At 35.3% G+C, this 21,753-nt stretch overlaps 1 protein-coding gene across 3 annotated transcripts in view; it reads left to right on the top strand.

Moving 5' to 3' along the window:
• Nucleotides 1-147: 147 nt before the first annotated feature.
• LOC117327259 (afadin-like) overlaps nt 148-21,753 on the top strand; it is an 82,229-nt gene continuing 60,623 nt past the window's right edge. For all 3 annotated transcript variants that reach the window (XM_033884166.1, XM_033884165.1, XM_033884164.1), the window contains exons 1-3: nt 148-417; nt 15,693-15,882; nt 19,914-20,008. In XM_033884166.1, coding sequence (XP_033740057.1) covers nt 313-417; nt 15,693-15,882; nt 19,914-20,008 — 390 coding nt within the window. In that variant the 5' untranslated portion in view covers nt 148-312. The remainder of the gene's footprint in view (nt 418-15,692; nt 15,883-19,913; nt 20,009-21,753) is intronic.

Raw genomic sequence — 21,753 nt, 5'->3', positions numbered from 1 at the left:
GATAGTATGGGTGGTTTTGTTCGAGTTGCGTCCCTTCTGCCTATTTATTCGAGTTCCGTTTCACCTGTGAGACGACCCCTGATAACGCAAGGGTGCGGGCACCTTGGAAAATTTGCATATCAAACGTGGGAGTGGCGCATGCGCGTAATAGCAAGATATCGTAGAATCCGTTTGAAAGCTTCTCTTAGCAATACGGAAGCTTGTGAAGTGTATATAGTAATTCGACAGGAAACTACAACTTGATATGAGGTGACAATCGGATATAATATTGTTTTATTTCTACAATTGTTTCATGGATAAATACCTGCCATTATGAATGCGGCAGAGAAGGCACAGGAGAGGCAGCGGCTCTCGAATCTTATTACCCAGTGGAATCAGGATCATTACGATTTATTTGAACTTAGCCAACCAAACGAGGTAAATATTTATTTTATGCATGATTTTTATATGAAAGATCATTTATTTGTGATATATATTCACTTGTGCGATCAAGTATGTTGCATTTATGTACTCGAAGTTAAGTTTTGATGTACAGGTAAATTCTCAGGTGTCACAAATCGTCAACAAAATTTCCAAGATGGCCGCCCCCTTTTTGCCTAAGAAAACAATTGAGATTTCATGATGTGTTGATTCCCAGGTCCAACACAGGGGCTTCAGTACCATTGAACATATTTGTGTGTTTTCATTCACAAATGTTTGACCACAGGGCTGTTATTTTGATTGGTTTCCTGGCACACCTTGAAGTTTTACCTGTACAGGTGTGCCAATGTTGTCAGTTTGTCTCCCCTGGCTGGTGACATGACCTACTTCCTAGAATACACATGTACAAGGAAATCCATATGACAACAATGATTTTTTACGGTTTAAATATACAATACCGAAATAAATATTGATATTTAAAGATTTTTTAAAACTAAATTAAGGCATAAAAACATTAGAAATAGGTTATAATTGTATATCTAATTAAATAACAAGTTTAATATAGGAAAGTATCAATGTATGAATAGTGATGTCTGATTCATAGATATAGTTTGCTAGTGACTCAGTATATACTTTATAACTCTGGTATGTGATCCAGTATCAAGTTATTTTCTCACTTAGAATGTTATGATGGCACAGACATATGTAACAACTGGTTATCAGAAATATCATTTTATTAAAAAAAAAAATAATATAATAAAAATGTGAGTTCATAGTCTGCCTGCATGCCATATATATATTTCTAGTAATGAAATAAAGAAAACCATAAATAAATTCTAAAGTGTTCACTTATGTTTATAAAAAAAATATAGTTTCCTATACTTATACATGTTGGCAATGTTTAATTGTGTTTCAAAAATAAATTTTCATGATTGGAGCCAAAAAATCTGATACTTGACAAATTGACCCGGACATTCCAGCCACCTTTCTTCCCCATAATATAAGGGGACTGCGGTGGCTGAGTGGTTATGGTGTCCGGACACTTTATCACTAGCCCTCCACCTGTGTGCTGCAAGTTTGAAACCTACGTGGGGCAGTTGCCAGGTACTGACCATAGTTTGGTGGTTTTTCTCCGGGTACTCTGACTTTCCTCCACCTCCAAAATCTGGCAATTCCTTAAATGGCCATGACTGTTAATAGGACGTTAAACAAAATAAACCAAAACCAGGACATTTAGAGGAGCTTAAATCAATGTGATACAGATCCATGTCCACCAGACCAATATGTTCTCATGTCCACTGGAGCTGGAAACTTCCACCACACACGGGCCGAGATCTTTCACTGGATCATCACAGTAGTCTAGAAGACTACTATTATTTTGTCTGGAAGTAACTGCTGTAGTGCTTTTATGGGATGTGTTTTGTTTTTGAAAATAAATATTTTAACGTACTATCGGTAGTTGAAATTTGAATTTAAAATCCTTGTTAAGAATTCCTTAAAATGATCTTTTAACTCATTTTTTTTTTGCGGGAGACACATACTTTTCTGATCTATCATGATATTGACATGAATAGTGTGCTAGATTTCGATTTCAATTGAAGAATGTATAACATGATAGTTCTGACCTATTGGAAGGAATTGGTAACCTACTATTCCCATGGTATGTAATTTCATGCTGACTTTGAATGTCATCATGCCATTATGCATGTTGAATGATAACTGGAACTGTATTTTTACAGCCTGATCGTCTACATTATTTCTTAACATGGTAAATCACAAGTTGATCAATAGAAGAATGTAAAAATAGGGAAAAATATGTCAGTGCCAAACAGGAATGGTGGGTTAGTTGTCAGAGGTTAAGAGAGTGTTAGTTGTCAGAGGTTAAGAGAGTGTTAGTTGTCAGAGGTTAAGAGAGTGTTAGTTGTCAGAGGTTAAGAGAGTGTTAGTTGTCAGAGGTTAAGAGAGTGTTAGTTGTCAGAGGTTAAGAAAGTGTTAATTAGTTGTCACAGGGTTTAGGGGTGTTCATTGTCTGAAGGGAAAGGCATGTTAGTTGACAGAGGTGTGTGGGTTAGTTGTCAGATGTTTGGGGGTGTTTGTTGTCTGAGGCGAAAGGTGTGAGCGTAAGGGTATTAGTTGTCAGAGATTTAGGGTTGTTAGTTGTCAGGTGTTTAGGGGTGTGTTAGTTGTCAGATGTTTAGGGGTGTGTTAGTTGTCAGGTGTTTAGGGGTGTGTTAGTTGTCAGATGTTTAGGGGTGTTTGTTGTCTGAGGCGAAAGGCATGTTGATTGACAGAGTGTAAGGGTTTTAGTTGTCAGAGATTTAGGGTTGTTAGTTGTCAGGTGTTTAGGGGCATTATATTATTAGTTATCATGGGTTTAAGGGTATGTAGGGGTTGGTTGTCAGTAGGTAGGGGCGTTATTTATTGGAGATTAAGTTTGTTTTTGAGAGGTGTTAGTTATCAGAGATTTAGTTGTCATAAGTTTAAGGATGCAAGTTGTCGGAGGGAATAGTCAAACTCACTGTGTTATTTAATTTGTCAAATGTGTAAAAGGGAGTTGGCTGAGGAATAAAGGTGAGCTTTACCAGGTGAGAGAATGAGCTATAGGGTTACCTACAATTGGTGTGCAACTGACTTTGCCCTATTTTAGTTCAATATCAGCAATGCATCATTGAATGTTATGCCCCAGGGCTAGAGTTAGGACTTGTCAGATAGAGAGGCTGGTGGCTATAAATAGCTTGCATTGTCTGCCAGTCATGCAGTACAAACATTGGGTGACAGTTGATTCCAAGCATTGTTTATCATTGTGTGTTTATATCTGTGTACAGGTGAACTTTAAAATTTGATGACCTTGTATTTCTGCCATTACATAATTTGTAATGTAAAAGTTATTTTGGTTTAAAGCCAGCAAGTTTAGATAACCAATGACTGACAATATGAGCAAATTTTAATGTTAAGAATATAGGATGCTATATATATAGGATAAGTAAATACTCTGTAGCTAAAAGAATGATTCTCCCTTAGTGTATAACGCAATAAGTGTATGTTAGTGACCTATATAAGTTTTTTTCACAATTGCGGACTCCACCTTAGATGATGTACATGTACCAGTATATGTAAGCATTGTATCATGGATGTCGTCTACTCCCACTAATAAAATCAATTATGTCCCTAGTAGGGTCACTACATGGTCTGGTCATGACAATTCCTGTCATAAAATCGTTATATATACCTCTACTATATATATAGTCACATATATATCTTTCACACTTCCTGGACCAAACTCCACCTGTAGGCCCTGTCTATACCTGTACAGGTACCGGTTTTGACCATCCACACTAAATGCACCCCAGGCCCTTGGTCAACATTGATTCTGTTCAAATTTGACTGGACATATTGGAATGCATGCATGGCCTGTAGGTAAAATTGTCATACCTGGAAAAACAGCGCGGGCTTATCTAGGCTAACTGATCCCAATTTAGTGATTGGCATTTAAGATGGCGCTGTGTTCAGTTCCATGCAATTTCATATTTATGTTAGCTTTGGCCAAAGGTGATTTTCCTGTGTTTATAAATTGAAATATCGAAGTGTGGCACATCTTTTGAGTTTAGTAATCTTGTCTTTTGTCATTACCCTACTGTATAGCATATGCAGTACACAGTCATGGTAATCCTAATCCATGAGGTGTCGTCTCAAGAACTTATTTGAATTGGATTTTCAGTGGTTGTATGTACTTACGGAGATTATATCTGTTAAATAATTTCATTCTTTGTAGCAAAATTAAAATACAAAAAATGTAAATAAATAAGATATGAAGATATTTGAAACAATAATAAACATTAAAATGTTTGCAATTTTAGATTTCATCTTTTTTTTTTTAAATGTTAGGTATTAATATTCGGTCAGTTTACAAATGGAACTCAAATGATCAATTTGAAGATGATCTAGATAATTACTACTATAATATACTAAAATGATTATTCCAAAATATTGTGATTTGGTCCTCCTGAATTTGTCCGAAATGTTGCTCTGTGAGTTATTGACTGGTGTTGCTGTAAGACTTGTAATTAACACCTTATGTGCAAATATCCAATGCCTTTCTCCTGAAACCCAAGATGCTCTGGACCCCATTTTAATTTCATTGATCCCTAGACTAAACCCTGGACAAATTGTCCCTGAGGGATTAGCAGTGATGACCATGAATTATAGGGAAGTTTCCTGTACCAGACCCTCTGTAGTACAATCACCATAGCAACCACATCAGATCAATCCATATCAGCTTCTCTTAATTCCTACTGATGAGCTTTGTCTTTATCAGTGTGGGGGGGAATTTTTTTGGACAATTTACTTTTTCTAGATGCACCAATGATATGCTTAAACATGAGTTGTGCAGACAGTGTTGTTATGATCAAGATTCATAAAGCTCATGGTCTAATTTATATATAATAATTATTTTCTTACATGTCAAAGGCTTAATAATATAAGCTTTGGACACTTATGTACTTCATGTATCCAATAATAATGTCTGTAAATATACTCAACAATATCTAATTACAGTTCAAAAATAATGCAAACATTTACCCCTCACCCTCAGGAATTAAGTTGTGTATCTGCCCCTGCCCTGCCCTGCCCCCGCCCCTGTCCCTCATGCTAAATACAGGATAAATAAGAAATATAGAACTTTCAAGGTACTTAATCAGTACTAATATAGTTGAAAGATGTGACTTGCTTAAACTAAATATACAGCTGTTGATATTTATATTAAATTCATTTTCGATGTATTACATTAATTTAAAGAATATTGTGGCTTGGCTTGTGTTGTCTTAATATGGAAGTACTATGTAGAATTCTGTGTACAGGAGATCTATATGAATGGGCTGTTATTCTGGACTAGAGGATTATCTGTGTCTATATGAATGTCTCCGCTGTAGTGTGACCATATCCATACATACAAGTACTATACACAAATTATTTCAGGACTCCAAAAACATTATTATATACTTCTGTTACTTAAACTATTTGAAGAATGCATTACCACAAAGGTATGTGTTTCAAGCTCCATTTAGGGAGCATATATTCCATTAAATATAAAGGGAAACACAGGACATGTTTCCTATTATAGGTCAGCACAACCTCCAATTGCCCTCTGTGAGAAGGATGTACATTCCATATACAATTTTCCTTTTTAACTTTTTGCCCTTCTTTCACCTTCACACTTGAGTTGGTGGTGAGGCATCTGGTATGTATAGAGGATCTGAGAGACCGTGTTGCTGCCTCATTCCGCCTGTAGGGATTAACGACCATATATTGATATTTGTTTGTGGAAATTATATTTGGAAGGCATCTGTTTTCAACCATTCTTAAATTTTGACATTTTATAGATCTCCATGGTTTCTATTGAATTTATTTCATTGAGGGAAACTGGAGACAGGAATAGACAACTAGAAGCAAATGCTTTAGATTAGATAGATAAAATCTGTAATATAAATATGTATGACTGTAATCAGGACAATCAATGATTACTCTACTTTCAGTGCCATAAAAACATAAGATTTGTTATCCTGTAAATTGTCTCAGCATGTCTCTTAAGCTATCTGCCATATTTAACAATTCATATTCCAACACTTGCCGGCAGTTGCCACAGATTCCTTGCCCTGGATCCAATCTTGGTGAGAAAGTACCCCCATAATTATGTCTTGTCATGTCCCCTGCCGACCTGGCAGCACACCCTTTCTTTCCGACAACAGATCTTCTGTGCTAATAGCAGTATAAAGATTGAGGACATTGCATAAAATCTGCATTGTGAATATTCCGTAATCGAAAAATAATGAGTTACGGTAGATGGCATAATTACCCTAGGCCATGAAAGCTTAAACGTTCACCAAGCCGTTCAGCCTCATTCCAGGGTTGTTAAGGGAAAGAAATTCAATTGTCTGTTTACTCTTCAGTAAGATACAAGATGGCTCTGTAAATATAAAGTAATTTATCTAAAAGGGATCAATTATAAAGAAAATTTGTGAACAATAAAATTTGATTCTTAAACAGCTACTTTATAAAAAGAGTGGTGGATTGGAAATTCTATTCTTTATCTTAATTAATGGAGAACAATGAATTATGTGTTAATTGTTTAATGTGAAACCAGCGTGTTGAGTAAACCTATCACAGTTCTTTTCAGTACAAGTAGTAATTTATTGCAAAAATGTCCAGATGTAAAAAAAAAAATTGTCCTACTGTTGGCCGTTAGCATATGTGTCGCATTTATCATGTAATAAACCCAGAGGACTAGCTCATAAACTGTAAGTAGGTGGTGGCCCCATGGGCTTATTGCAGGAAAAGGAAAATAGCTTTCATAGTTATTATTATAAAATACAATGAAGTACTGACATTAAAAGGCATTAAAAATAACTGAATTTGTCTTTTAAATATGGATGACCCAACAACAAGATATATGAGTATATGGGTCCTCTTCATCATGTACATGTCCTGACCTTGGCTGTTTTTGGAAGCAGATTGTTTGCTGGGTTTATCGCCCCATGAATAGCCAGGGTCATTTTGAGATGGAGTCTCCTTGTAGTAGTTGGTGACCACCTCACTGAACACGATAAGGGAGGCCCATCGATGCTATTCAAAGCAATAAGGGTAAAGTGTCCTGCTCAAGGACGCAACCACGACAGCATAGCCTGGCTCATTTCTCAGCTTCCCGAGAAATATGGGAAGTCTTCACCCTGAGGTTACATGGCTGGTGCTCTAACCGATGGAGCCATCGTCGCCCCTCATCTCAAATACCCCTTCAATAAAAGTCACAAGTAAATTCCATTGTGATATCTTTTATTCGATTTGTGCATTTCTTATCTATACTGCAATGACTGCACTGTTTGTATGTAGCTTGATAGGATCAGAAATCAATAAGGGTGTATTCAGTTTGATAGTGAAATATCTGAGAGGAATAACATGGTGTGTAGGTGTGTATATACTGGCAATGGTTCCATACAGCGAAGGAGAAGTACTACCATAAGTGAAAATACTACGTCAATCTGTCATCCAGGACTGGTGCTACATTTAAATTCAAATGCAATATAGATGAGATGCACTGAATCTCAAATCAACAATGAATCGCAAATCAACAATATATATTCATTACAAGAAAGACGGATTGGTTTTCACCTAATCGAGGGCTGAACTTTTTTTTTTTAACAAAACTTGTAATTGCTTCTACTGTTTAGTAAATATCATATATTGAAATCCTGCCTTGATTTTTCACCACTTAGCTGTTTATCTGCCAAGTAGTGTGGTTCTCTCTGAGAGAATATTATGTAACTTGGTGCAGAGGCTGTCAGTCTTAACAATTTACTCAAGGGCAACGACACCCAAACAAAATTCTATTAAGAGAAAATTGTGTTACAAATGCAGATTTTACCTAATTTGTGCTTTGGCAACTTTTCAAGATTCTGGTCATGCTAGTACGTTACAGAGATATTGCTTGTAGACACTGCTTGACTTTATCCAAAAGTCTTGTATATGTGAAGTTCCCTTTTAAATAATTATAAAGTTAAATTGTAATTAGATGTTCTAATTTAAATTGCTCCCTGCCCCCTTTCGTAACAAACTACATCCCCCGGGTACGATGTTTGATGTTGGTCTGCCATAGATTTTTCCAGATTCTCCTTAGAACCAAGGCACATATATAAGTATAGTCCCATTAGGAACAGTACTTTGGCATTATAAGTGGACTGTATGACTTGGAATAGGTATATATATATACCACACAGGTTTATACTGAATTGTCTCCGGGGACCCTATAGTTGATGATGGAGTCTCAGCCATATTGTGAACATCACACATTTTGTGAATATCACACCTTCACTAATGGAACGTTTGCCCATCAACAGGTGTCCTGTTCCAAACCTCACTGATATCATAGTTCGAATATATGTCCCCATCAGTTCCAAACCTTACTGATGATGTCATAGTTACATAGTTCTTGTATAAATTTATACCCATCAGTTCTAACATCACTGAATCCCATTACTCCACAGAGCCTGACAATGTACTATCCCCACCAAACCCACGTCGTTCCTATAACCCCAATGATATCCTCATATACTCATCACCAGTCCAAACCTCACTGATGATGTCACACACTTAGTGATATCACACCTAGGCCTTCACTAATGGAATTCCAGCCCATCAACAGGTCTCCAGTTCCAACCCTGGATGATGTCAGAAGTCAGTGTGTCCCATTATCAGCACCTGATGCTGGATAGCTTTCCTGTTTGGTGACATGCCAGGATTCATTTGTTTGTTTCGAAGTCTGCCTATTTAACTTGTAAACGAACACTTTTACAGCTTTTAACTTCTTCCTCAATATTTCCATTGGTGTTGCGTGTTGTATAATTTTTCTCATGATTGCTTTACATCTTACAACAGTGGTTGTTCTCTTTAAATTTGTTAAAGTGGTATTAATTTCAAATCTGTAGGACCAAATTCATTCACTCTAACAACAAACTTGTTGATGCTATATACCTTTATAAACATTTGTTTTACAAATATATACTCTTTCAAGATATCTTAGTTGCAGTGAAGATATTATTGGAATTCTCAATCCTGATTTATAAATTGTACCACACAATTGTTAGGTGCTCCAGAATAACAATTGCTATAAATTGTACAATACAATTGTTATTAAGTGCTCCAGAAAACAATACAATTGTTATATTAGGTGCTCCAGAATTACAAGTGCTACGAATTGTACAATACAATTGTTAGAAGCTTTCTTTTAGAAGAGAAAAAAATAAGTGAGGGAACGATAAAGGGAAAAAAAATAAAATTGTTAAGTGCACGGTTCAAATTGTTGAAATGGTTTCCTGTTCTGTCACCCAATCAGTGTAAAGGTGATGGGTTATGTGCTGCAGGCATGAGGATTTCCTGAAGGTCAAACACTGATGCACTGGTGTCCAGATCAGCTGCAGAAGGTCTCCATGTCTAGGATTTAGTGTTGTTTAGTCTCGTTGTGAAACTGTTTAATGTTGGACGACTTAATGTACTTTATATCACAACCAGATGGTGTGAGACTTGATAAATTGTCTTTAGATAGATCTTAAGAGATACAGGTCTTCAGTATTTATTTTAAACAATTAAAGACACTAGCACGACGAATCAGGCGTTGAATGAAGTGTGGAATTAAAAAATATGTATCAAAGCATATCAGGAGTGCTAAGCAGATTAAAAATGCAAATTCTTCAAATTTCAACATTAATTAATATGATATATAATAAACTCTTCAGAACTTGCAATAAATTTTACATGAATTATGTATGCGTACGTATAGAGCTAAAATGTTCAAACAGAATATGCAACAGCATTTCAATCTGTGTGAAGAGGTTTTAAAAGATTTACCAGAAACTCGGTCAAGAATGAAGAGAGATTGGCAACCGAAGTCTGCCTTACATGGAACAACAAAGACCTATGGAGGGTACAGTAGATCTCTACAAGCCAAATAGAATCTAAGATCAAGACTTCAAACAAGGCGTGAGATAAGTCTTGGTGATAAACAGTGCATGTGTATTGTATAGACTTGGCTGATGGAGGCTGGTGATGCTTCTCTATGCTCTGTTACAACAGTGTGGTATATCCTTTGATAACCCGCTAAGAAATGTCCAGCATGTATTTTATGTAACAACCAAAGTTTTGATTTTTAACTTTAGATATTCCTTTCTTGTGGAGAGCATGTCATAGTGATGAGATTGTGGAGGAGGCAGCTGTTGATATTATGCCCAATATTGTTAGTTACTCTCAACCAGTAAGCATTACTAAGGTATAGGGCTGTGTCATTCTGTGACCTGGAAAGGGACACGCCCCTTTTATTCCTGGCTAGTTTGTAATACACACTTAAGTGACACACCCCTTGGAGTATGTCTTCTACCCAGAAAAGTTCACATAGGTAATATATATATATATATATACATCAAAAAAAAAAATACATACTAAAAAAAGCATAACATCGACTATACATTTCAACCAAGTATCAAGAGAAAAATCACTAACACCGCTATTCAATTTATGACCAGGTATTTGGATCAGATCTCATGAAAAGAGAAGTATTATGATGTGTGTGAAAATATTATGTCCCAGATTAGTGACTAAGGTGATCCGCTCAACAGGTATCAACATATCAGCTCCCATATAACTGTGAACACTTTAGAATGTCTTTCGTTTTGTATCCCAAGTAAAAAAAAAAAAATAGTGACAATATGATATATAAGGCCAGTTGAGAAAGCGAGGTGTAGGCAAAGTGTACAGTATCGTAATTGTGCGGTAAGGGACACATACACAGCGGCCATTTAAATTTTAAAGTTCTCTGTGGTGTCATATATTTTATTATTGATGACTTCGAGCAATATTCAGTGGTAAGATTTGTAACCTTCTGCAGTGAAAATCCAGTTCCTTTTCAGTATAAAGAGAAGAAACTTTGTCTATTGTCTATTGTAGCTTGGAAATAAAATTTCTTGAACTAATAAACTGCATGATAAATTAAATCTATGTCTAGAAATAATATGCAATTTTTGCTCGATATATACCTGCTAGACAAGTTACATTGTCAAGTGCTTGTTTCAGTATAGATTTGGAAACTCAGATTTGAATAAGTGCCTGTAATGTGAAAAATGTGATGTTAAGAATTTTTAGAGGTTAGATTCCTGTGAAGGTGACTTTGGTAGAATTTTCATTGGTGTAGTATATCTACATTTACTGATGTAAGCATTTATATTACCGTAAATATCGTTAAGTGTCAGTACAGTACTAATATAATTAGGTTAATTATTCTAGATTATTATCAGCTATCAGGAATGAGAATGTATATGGTTCAACCTATAAAAAAATATCTTCTCTAGTCAACAGATTGTGTGTACTTTTAAATTAATGCATATATATATATAGAGACTGCAAGAGAAATTCATCTATCATCAAATATAATATTTCATTGTATAAAGTATTTCATGGAGTTATGTCCCTTTCTTTATAATTTCTTTTCCTGAAAAGTTTGCTTGTATTTCTTTACATATTTCAGTTGATAATTGTATACTATGTCAGTATGCAAGATACTTGTTAAAGAAATAGGTAAATGAGATTAGAAACTGAAAATTAATTACCCAGTTATTCTAATTAATTTATTCTGATCAATTATTTAAATGATTATACATGTTCATCCATCACTTGCGGAGGTTAGAAGGATATTTACATGGGAAAGAGAGAATGTTATTGGATATATTTACTGTGTAGATAAAATCAAGAACATGCTTGTAACCTGTCACTGATCAACATGTGTACTACAGTGGACTGGTCATTGAGGGAACTGGACCTATAGCTAGTGGTCAGTAAACAGTGATTGGGTATGTGTTCCTGTACCTGGATCTAGTCATATCTGATAGTACAGATTGGACTCTCATTTATGTATTACCTGCAACTCCTTGTGAATTCTTGTCAGCTTTATACATTTTTTTTCCAATTCTTTCAATGTTATCCGTTTTCATAAAATCTAATTAAAAAAAAAATGTTTTGTGTGCTATGACTCAACAAACCCTCTTTGAAATGGGAAAACACTTATGTTGCATGAAGATGCAAATGATAAGCATAATCAGAAAATAAATTTGAGTCTTAGGATCTGTTAAGTTGACTAATCGGGACCAAGTGCTGGTCAGACAGATATGATGGATGGCAGATGACCTACAGACTCACTGGTAAGGTGATGATCCTATCAGGTATAACACCTACAGTCATCCAATCATGTTACCTAGCTATATAGCCCCTCAGCTGCCTCCTACACTCACCAAATCGTTACAGCCCTTTAGCTATACCTAAACCTCATACAAGGTTATGTAGTTTTCATACATCTCTGGTCCAATTCACACTGAAAGGTCTAAAAATGTAACAAAAACAATTCTGGCTGAGCTGTAAACAATAACAAACTAAAAACTGGTATGTAATAATTTGTCAAAAATATTGTTAATCACATACTGTAAGGAATTTCATGGTTTTGAATACTAATTTTGTATATATATATTTTTTGCACTTTTCTAATCCCCAGTGTAAATAATAACAAACTAAAAACTGGTATGTAATAATTGGTCAAAATATTGTTAATCACATACTGTAAGGAATTTCATGGCTTTGAATACTAATTTTAGATAAAAAAAATTTTAATTAAAAAATAAATAAAGAAATTTGATGTACACAAATTCATGTGTTTGAAATTGAAATTAACATTATTCAATTTAGTCTTGATATACATGTAGTATCAATTAAAATAAAACAAGGTAATTTCTAATATTTCAAAGTGAAGATTCAATAGTTCACAATACACATTAACCATTAGTTTGAAGACTACAATTGTAACTGAGTATGTATACATACCTGGAGTATATCAATAAACAAATATATACCTATATATACAGAAACTGTTTGATCCTGATCCAAATTTTCAAATATATAGGCTAAATCTTTAATGGGATTATTGGATGCTAAGAATTTTTTTCTGTTGAGGAATTTGAAAATTTTCCAATTGATTATTGAATTCCTGGCATCAATACTAATACAGCTGTGTATTTATGTAGTAAACTACTGAGTATATATAGACCGGGAGATCGGTACCACCACAAGATCAGGTGGTATAGTGGTCTATCTCGGACAGGTAGGCCTCCCACTGTCATACCTGTCATCACCTGGAGCAAGTCAGGTGTGTAATATACACATTTATCTACCTGTAAACACTCACCATATATCTGTCAGTAAACAGTCCAGTACACACTACTTTACCTCAGGTATAACACTCCAGTTAAAAAATAATACCGGGGATCATGTGATCATTGGTCAGTTTATATTTAACACAGGTAGTTTACACCAAACAAACATCTGTTACACCTGAATGTACAGGTAGATAACGAGGTAGGTAAACTAGACTGAATGTGGACTGATCAATGAAATACATTTAACATGTCATATCATTAATCTTACCAGTACACTTTTCATACATGTACAAGTGCATGTGAACATATTGTGCTTGGTGATAGTACAAATATTGTTTGATTCCTGGTAATGTCATTACCCATGGCCTTGATTCAGACGTCACAAATCTAGATAACAATTATAACGATTTGGAGTTTTACATTATATAGCAACATATAGCTAGCTGTTCCCAAAGTGATTCATAAATTATTATCTGTGGTTATTGCCAGGCCCTATAAATTCAACAACGGCCAATGTCTTTATCATGTCCTTGGGGAGCACCATAACAGCCAGAGCTGCCATTTCTACACTAATATCTTACACACCACATTTCTTGCACTGTCCTACCATGTACTCATTTACAGCCAAGTTGACTGGAACACAACAGAGTTAAGTGTCTTATTCACAGATACAACACAGTGCCCAATGCCAGGACTCGAAGTAGTGACCCTTAAGTCATGAAGCCCTGCTTCTTTCCACTTGACCACGTGCTTATACTTCTCATTATTGAAATTAACTGATTAGTTAGTTACTGAATGTTTACATAATGCAGTTTGCACAAATCAAACTATATTTAAAGCTGTAAACTGAAATCCAAGTCCTATCGTCCTAATCAAGAAACTGACCCTTCAACTAAAACAGGTTCAAGAACATCTATGTTATCATTTGTTTATTTGTTATAATAGTTCTGTAATGTCTGTACACAATATGCCATGATAAATTAAATTATGTATAGAAGTCTGCAGGACAACAGACTCCATACCATGTCTGTTGACATTCAAGACATCATGGCCATGAGCTGTAGATTTAGGACGACAGACAGACTATGTCATGATCTGTTGGACTAATAAGGACAGCCTGCAACACAAATAGCCTAGACTCCACAATCTGTTGATCCTTGAGGGCAGTCTGAAAGACAACAGACTGGACTCCACAATCTGTTGATCCCTGGGGACAGTCTGAAAGACAACAGACTGGACTCCACAATCTGTTGATCCTTGAGGGCAGTCTGAAAGACAACAGACTGGACTCCACAATCTGTTGATCCTTGAGGGCAGTCTGAAAGACAACAGACTGGACTCCACAATCTGTTGATCCCTGGGGACAGTCTGAAGGACAACAGACTGGACTCCACAATCTGTTGATCCTTGAGGACAGCCTGTAGGACAACAGACTGGACTCCACAATCTGTTGATCCTTGAGGGCAGCCTGAAGGACAACAGACTGGACTCCACAATCTGTTGATCCTTGAGGACAGCCTGTAGGACAACAGACTGGACTCCACAATCTGTTGATCATGACCTTAAGAGCAGCCTGCAGGAAAACCAACTGACTGGACGTAACAGTCTGTTGACGTTAAGAGTATCTTTCAGGATGGCCAATGCTCCTCTGTAGCTTTCTGTACCAGGGAAATAAGAGGAATGTCATATTGATCAAGTTATTGCACATAATTCCAGACACCAAAATCTGGTGTGTAAGTGGCCAGATAGTTACTTTGTGTCCATTGTAAACCTGACAGAGTGGCTCCTCCATGTCCGATGTTGACTACATGTTAGAGTGACACAGTGGTTCCGTGTGTTATGGAGTAGCCATGTTACTGGTCCTGTCTGGGGATACAATAAGTGTGATTATGGGCCGAGATCTCCATGTCCAACTATAAATAATTGATACCCTGTGTCCTGATGTTATGAATTATTGACCTGTTTTAGGTAGTTTGCTCCCACTCTTGTGATCTACACTATCTCTGATAAAATGTTTGCTCTAAACACAGATTGGTTTTATCTTGTGCCTTCTTAATGGTTTTTTTTTTTTTTTTTTTTTCAAAAATTTATTGCAGTAAATGATCCTGATGTTAAAGAATTACATAATCTTTATGCATTGCTGTAATTTTGAATTATGGATCATTGATGGAAATTTGAATGATTACATTGTTAAAATCCATAATTATAACTCATCACTACAATGTACAATGACAAAGCTTTTTTGGCCTGTTGCATGCTGGCCAGGGAGATGTTCTTCCTTCACTATTGGGTTAGCTCCCTTTCTCAATCAAGGTGTTTGAGGTTACGGGCAGCTGATATTTACCATAGAGGTTCTTTTTTGGAGATAGAATTTGAAATGTTTTTGCATTATTTCAAATTTTGGTCTAAAATGTATCTGCAGACATTTTGCTAATACTGTAAAACACAAGGGTTTATTAATTCCAGACACTACAGAAACAATTTGTTGTTATAATCATGTCAATTTTTCTAATTATGTTATTTCTGTAATTTCAGGAGTGTGAGTTCCACGGTGTTGTCCGCTTTTACTTCCAAGATGGTGCCAACGTTGTCACTAAATGTATCCGTGTGGCCTCCTCTGCCACGGCCGGGGAAGTCATCGAGGTCTTGGTGGAGAAGTTTCGTCCAGACATGCGCATGTTGACTACTAACAAATATGCTCTCTTTGAAGTTCATGCAAATGGAGGTACAAACAAAATCTTGTGTATATTTGAAATCTGAAAAAAAAAAACAGATCTGTCTCTAATAAGCATCTTCCCCTACTGTAAAAGATGGGAGACTGTTTGCTTATTCATTGAATTTGATTATGAAATTTCATTAACATTTACCATATTCTGTGTATATTTATGAATTTTTACCCAGATCCAAGATTTTGTAAAAGCATTTCAGTCTTGTAACTTAATTATCTAAATGACACTAATATATACATACATATATATAGACATTGTTTTCTGACAGGGTAAGACTTCTGATGTCAGTTACAGCTACACAGCTAGGGCACTACATAGTAATTAACTCCCTACAAAAATGCTGGATATTTTCTATGACAAAAGAGGATTCTATTGTCATTGAACTAGGAACAATGTGGTATAGATATATATATACACCTACCTTGTAGTAGGTACTGGGGACCTATAAAAAAGTTTTGTATTACAGATGTAGTAATGACCATATATATTTCCTCTAATTATTATGAATGAATCAACTATAGCTTTGTGCTATAAGTGTGTAAACTTTATCTTGCATACAAAAGTTGTTAATTAGATAAGTGAATTAGGGTTCAATCATATATATTTTCCACTTCGGGATATAACCGGTACATTTTACATGGGTTTTATAATATCGGGACCAACATTTTACTTCAGGATAACAGAGTATTTTTAATTATCTGAGTTTTTATTACAAAGAAAAAGAAGAATATCGGCCGTGACCTGAGTAATACTTCGAGTTAAACAGGGTCTTTGAGTTATCCGAGTTCGAGTTAACGAAGTTGGACTGTAGGTACTTGTCCAGAAAACATTTAACCAATTCAACAGTAGATATTGATAATGATAATTTTGATATCATCTACATGTAGCAACAAAACATTTTCATGATGAAAGTGAAATAGATACCCCAAAATACTTAACATTGGTATCAGAAGTAGAAGTTGTTTATATTCTTCGAATGTCTGGAACATTTACCACAGATATTACATATGCTTATGGACATGAATACTAACCTGGTATAAATTGTTTATATAAACCCAGGACAGGCTAGATATTTTTGGAATTATTTGATAAACTGTATACACGATTAGTACTCATCTGTTGCTTTTTAGAGGATGAAAAATGACACAGAGATAGCAAGTCTAGTGTATGAGATATTGGCCATTGTGGTCCTGATGTAGGTGCTGTGTAGACCTTGGCCTGGTGCCACTAATATGTTTATGGGGATCATCTGGTCAGTGGGCCTGAAAGCCATAACATGTATTTACTTTGAGAAATTTTACAAGTTTTGTGGGAGGCTTCTGTACAGTGTAATTGAATTATTCTGCAATATGACAAGTTTTTTGACAAGGTCGTCTGATTTGTCAGAACTATCCAATAACCTGATGGGCATATACACAGTACAAATAATCCCCTGTGAAAACTCCACAATGTATGGTAAAAAAGGTCTACTCTACAATTTATTGGATAAGAAAAGCCTGATGCACTGTTTATGGATGAGGTGTACATGTACTTAGCACCGCACAATCTATTATAAAAGAAATGCCCACTGCACACTCTTTTGGCTAAGAAATAGCTCCCTCTTCTACATCTATTGTGGCGGAAAATGCCTCTCTATAATCTATTGTAAGAAAACCCCTACCATCTTTTGCGGAAAATCCCTCTACCATCTATTAGGGGAAAATGCCCTCTCTATCATCTATTGGGGGAAAATGCCCTCTCTACCATCTATTGGGGAAAAATGCCCTCTCTATCATCTATTAGGGAAAATGCCCTCTCTACCATCTTTTGGGGGAAAATGCCCTCTCTACCATCTATTAGGGGAAAATGCCCTCTCTATCATCTATTGGGGAAAAATGCCCTCTCTACCATCATTGATTTGCTTTGAAATGCTCTCTCACCATCTTTTGGGGGAAAATGCCCTCTCTATAATGTTGTGTAAGAAGGAAAGCCAGCTACACAATCTTTTGGCTGAAAATCCCACTTAGCAATCTATGGGGTAAGAAATACCCACTGCACAATCGTTAATTTGGCTAAAAAAATCCCACTATGCAACTTATTGGGTTATAAAATGTCCACTCCACATTGTATTGGGTTAAAAATGCCCACTCTAAATTTACTTGCTTTTGAAATCTCACTCCACAAACTATTGGGTTAAAAATGCCCACTCCACAAACTACTGGGTTAAAAATGCTATCTACAATATCTGTTTAACAAAAAATGCTCAATCCATTGGTTATTAAAGAATGGTACATTCTGCAATCTATTGTATATGAATTAAGTGTCCACTTCAACATCTGTTGTGTAATTATATATAATTAATAAGAGATATGCCCACATCAACATCTGTTATGTAATAAATAAGAGATATGCCCACTTCAACATCTGTTGTGTAATTAATAAGAGATATGCCCACTTCAACATCCGTTGTGTAATTAATAAGAGATATGCCCACTTTGCTATCTATTGGTTAAGAAATGCCCACTCCAAACTTTCAGGGGACGGTAAAAACTTGTAAATTTTTGTTTACTGACCAGCTCTTCAATGAGTCTCTCTGGGTTTTACACCCTAAGTACTAGATGTCCTGTAATGTATAGGTATGTGATCAGGAATGTCAGGAATGTCAGGCCCAGTTATAGAGTGATATACCAGAGGTGGGCAGAGCAGACTTTAGTGTCTTAGGGCTGTTTTCTGTCACCAGATTAGACCAGAGTTAGAGTGGGGAGGCAGTAGATAACCTTTGCCACCATTATCAGGTCCTGCTAATTGACCGATGGTTATTAATCTGTGTTTATACCTACACATTCCATAAACATGTCATTTATGGTAGATGTCTATTGTTTTGATAGCCAAAATTAACAGGTGTAAAATGAGAAAATACACATTGAAAAAGACCTTTTTACTCTAATTAACACATGTTGGTAGATGTCTATTGTTTTGATAGTCAAAATTAACAGGTGTAAAAAGGGGAAAATACACATTGAAAAAGACCTTTTTACTCTAGGAGAAAATACTCATTGAAAAAGACCTTTTTACTCTAAAAGTTTACTGTATATACATATATATAAAGTCATGCAAATATGTGAAATATTTTAGCATCTAAAACTGGCATCAGACATAGAACATAGGAACCTGTATGTGTTGTTTCAGTATTAAGATGTATAGAACATGTTTTTGAGGTGCCATAAGTGTTTCTTGTCTGTATATCCCCCTAATTAACTGAAACCTTGATAAAATATCAGCTGCAGTACCTGAATGATTGACAGGTAGATCTGTTGTATAGATGTCCAGGTATACAAGTGTGTACAGGTACCTTACAACAGGTGTGTTTAGGTATATAGACTGAACTTCAGAATAGCCAGCGTGTTTGCCCACAGGCCGAATGCCTGACATACCACTCATTAAAATACCATATATGTATCATTACTGAATGAACTTTTATTTCACTGCCGTAAGTCAACAACATTTTTCACCACAAAGATGTTGTTGGCAAAATTGATTGAAAGGCAGGAATATGAGGTTAGATTTGTCATGCGTGAGCTCTATATTAGTAAATGTATGTAGCTTTATTACTACAGATATAATACATTTATTATGTCTGATATTGATGGTTTTTCCACAATTACTGAAAATTAATCACTTCTGACGTCTATATTCACAAATAAAAGAATTAATTAGATTGAGAAATGACATTAATGATGATACACTTAAGTGAAGTTTACACTATGATTGTATTAGCTAGCATATACCAGTCCAGTACTGGAATACATTCCAATTTTATCATGCTTTGACTTACTGAACTAGATATTTGGACTGACCTACTTTTGATAATGACCTAGATGTAAAAAAAATAAAAATAAAAAAAAATAAGAAAAATATAAAAACAAAAAATAAAAAAAAATGTAAGTAAAATTCTTCTTTCTATTTTCAGGAACTTGAGACAACTTTATAAACTCTTGATATTTTTAGATGTTTTTAGAAATAATTTAAAAAAATTGTTTTGTTACAGAGGACCGCCGGATTATGTTTGAAGAGAAAATCCTGTATGTACAACTTCGATGGGGGAAGGATGTGCGTGAAGGCCGCTTCCTCATGCGACGTGAGGTAGGTCTATAAAACAACGGGCCAACCTTGTTAAGTCTGTCTGCAATATGAGAGAAAATTCAGTTTCTCGCTGTTAATTTACAATTTAGAACTTACTCCGATGCCAATGATTGTAGGTAGAACCAAAGTGTCTGTATTTTGGTTACAAAACATGTGTATAAATATTAGATCTAGCAAAACGGTCTGTCGGAGTAGACAGGAAACAAAAAATCAATCTTCTTCATTGACTTTCATCACATCATCTTCGACTCCTGTAGCTGTGTTCAAATATATATAAATATGTTGTAGAATATTTAAATTTACGTGTATACAGTGTTAGAATAATGTACTGTTATTAGCATATCGACCAATTTTGTATGTTGATACACAGTCTAGACTTTCAGTGTTTCATATTGTTAAAACTATTGTACCAAGCTCCAGGTATAATTAACACTGTACTTCATTGTTATATCTCATGTTGTTTCTGGACAGAGTATATGATTTAAATAAACCCTGCTGAATTGTATTGAACTGTAAACAGATATATTGATTCTGACATTTGTTACAAATTCATTTTTTACAATCTGTTCCAAATTAATATTAGCTCTTGTCAAATACATGTTTTGAGCAGTTTTCTTAAAAAAAAAAGAAAAAAATAGCAATGTAAAATTTGGTTTTTATTTTTGTCAGGAATGGTGAGGATTGACATTCAAAGTGTTTAAGTTAGAAAACCTAAAGTGTAGAACATCATTGATTTTTTGGCCTGCTGTTTTCTAAGAAAAAAACTTTGTAATTTGAATGTGTTTTAAATTCAGTGTCGTGATGCCTGATCTTAAACACTTGTTTCTGTACTGAAATCAATGAAACAGTTTTGAGTTAGAAAATGTGTATTCTGTCAGATGTATAGGTTACACTATAGAGTTGGTTCAAGCCTTACTAGTCAACAGGCAAAACTCCTTCATGGAAGTGTCTCCTCAGAGGAAAGACTTTTGACTGTTGACTGATCATGATATTAAAGGTATGAAACAACTGTTTTGTTACCAGAACTACCCAAAATAATCAGATATAGGCCACTTAGAAATCCATATCTAGATGACCCTCGTCTGATATATCCCGAAATCTTCCTGTAGCAGACGGCTGCAACCACGATCAGAAAGGCACTTCGCCATAATCATTTGCACATTCAGATGTTCCCATGCCAGTCTATATTTTTCACAGTTGACCAGCTTGTTACGATTTTCTAGCAATATTTTGGGAAACAGTAAAAAATAATTAATCTGAATTAACATAGAATGTCTGGTAGCAGTATAAAACACATTTTAATAGAAATATTAAGTGTTTTTCTATTTTTTTCTCTCCCTAACTGCATTGTTCAAATATTGACTCACTTGTTTTGTTTGATGAAAGTTAAATCAACTCCGCCTTATCACTTATTAAAGATCACATTTACGGAGCCCCTGTTTAATAACAACTGTTAATTGCTTTCCATGGCTTACATCATTTCAGTGTAGTCAGAAATGATAGTAAGGTTTTAAGGACTGACTGACCTCTGTTACATTCGAAGTCATATACTTTATATAGCGAACTTAAAATATTGATAAAATATTCTTTCTATGTTGTCATATATATTCATATTGTCATTGCAAAAGCTCAAGGTGATTTCTGTTTGGAGCGAGAAATGTCACCCGTTGATAAAATACTATTTCCTATGTACAGACTCCTAGAGGAATTTTGTTTTAGCTCAATTGGTGGAGATTCAAAACTAG

This window comes from Pecten maximus, chromosome 5 (genome assembly GCF_902652985.1).
Source record: "Pecten maximus chromosome 5, xPecMax1.1, whole genome shotgun sequence".
In the NCBI taxonomy this organism is placed as follows: Eukaryota; Metazoa; Mollusca; class Bivalvia; order Pectinida; family Pectinidae; genus Pecten; species Pecten maximus.
This window is presented reverse-complemented; position numbering and strand designations above follow the sequence as displayed.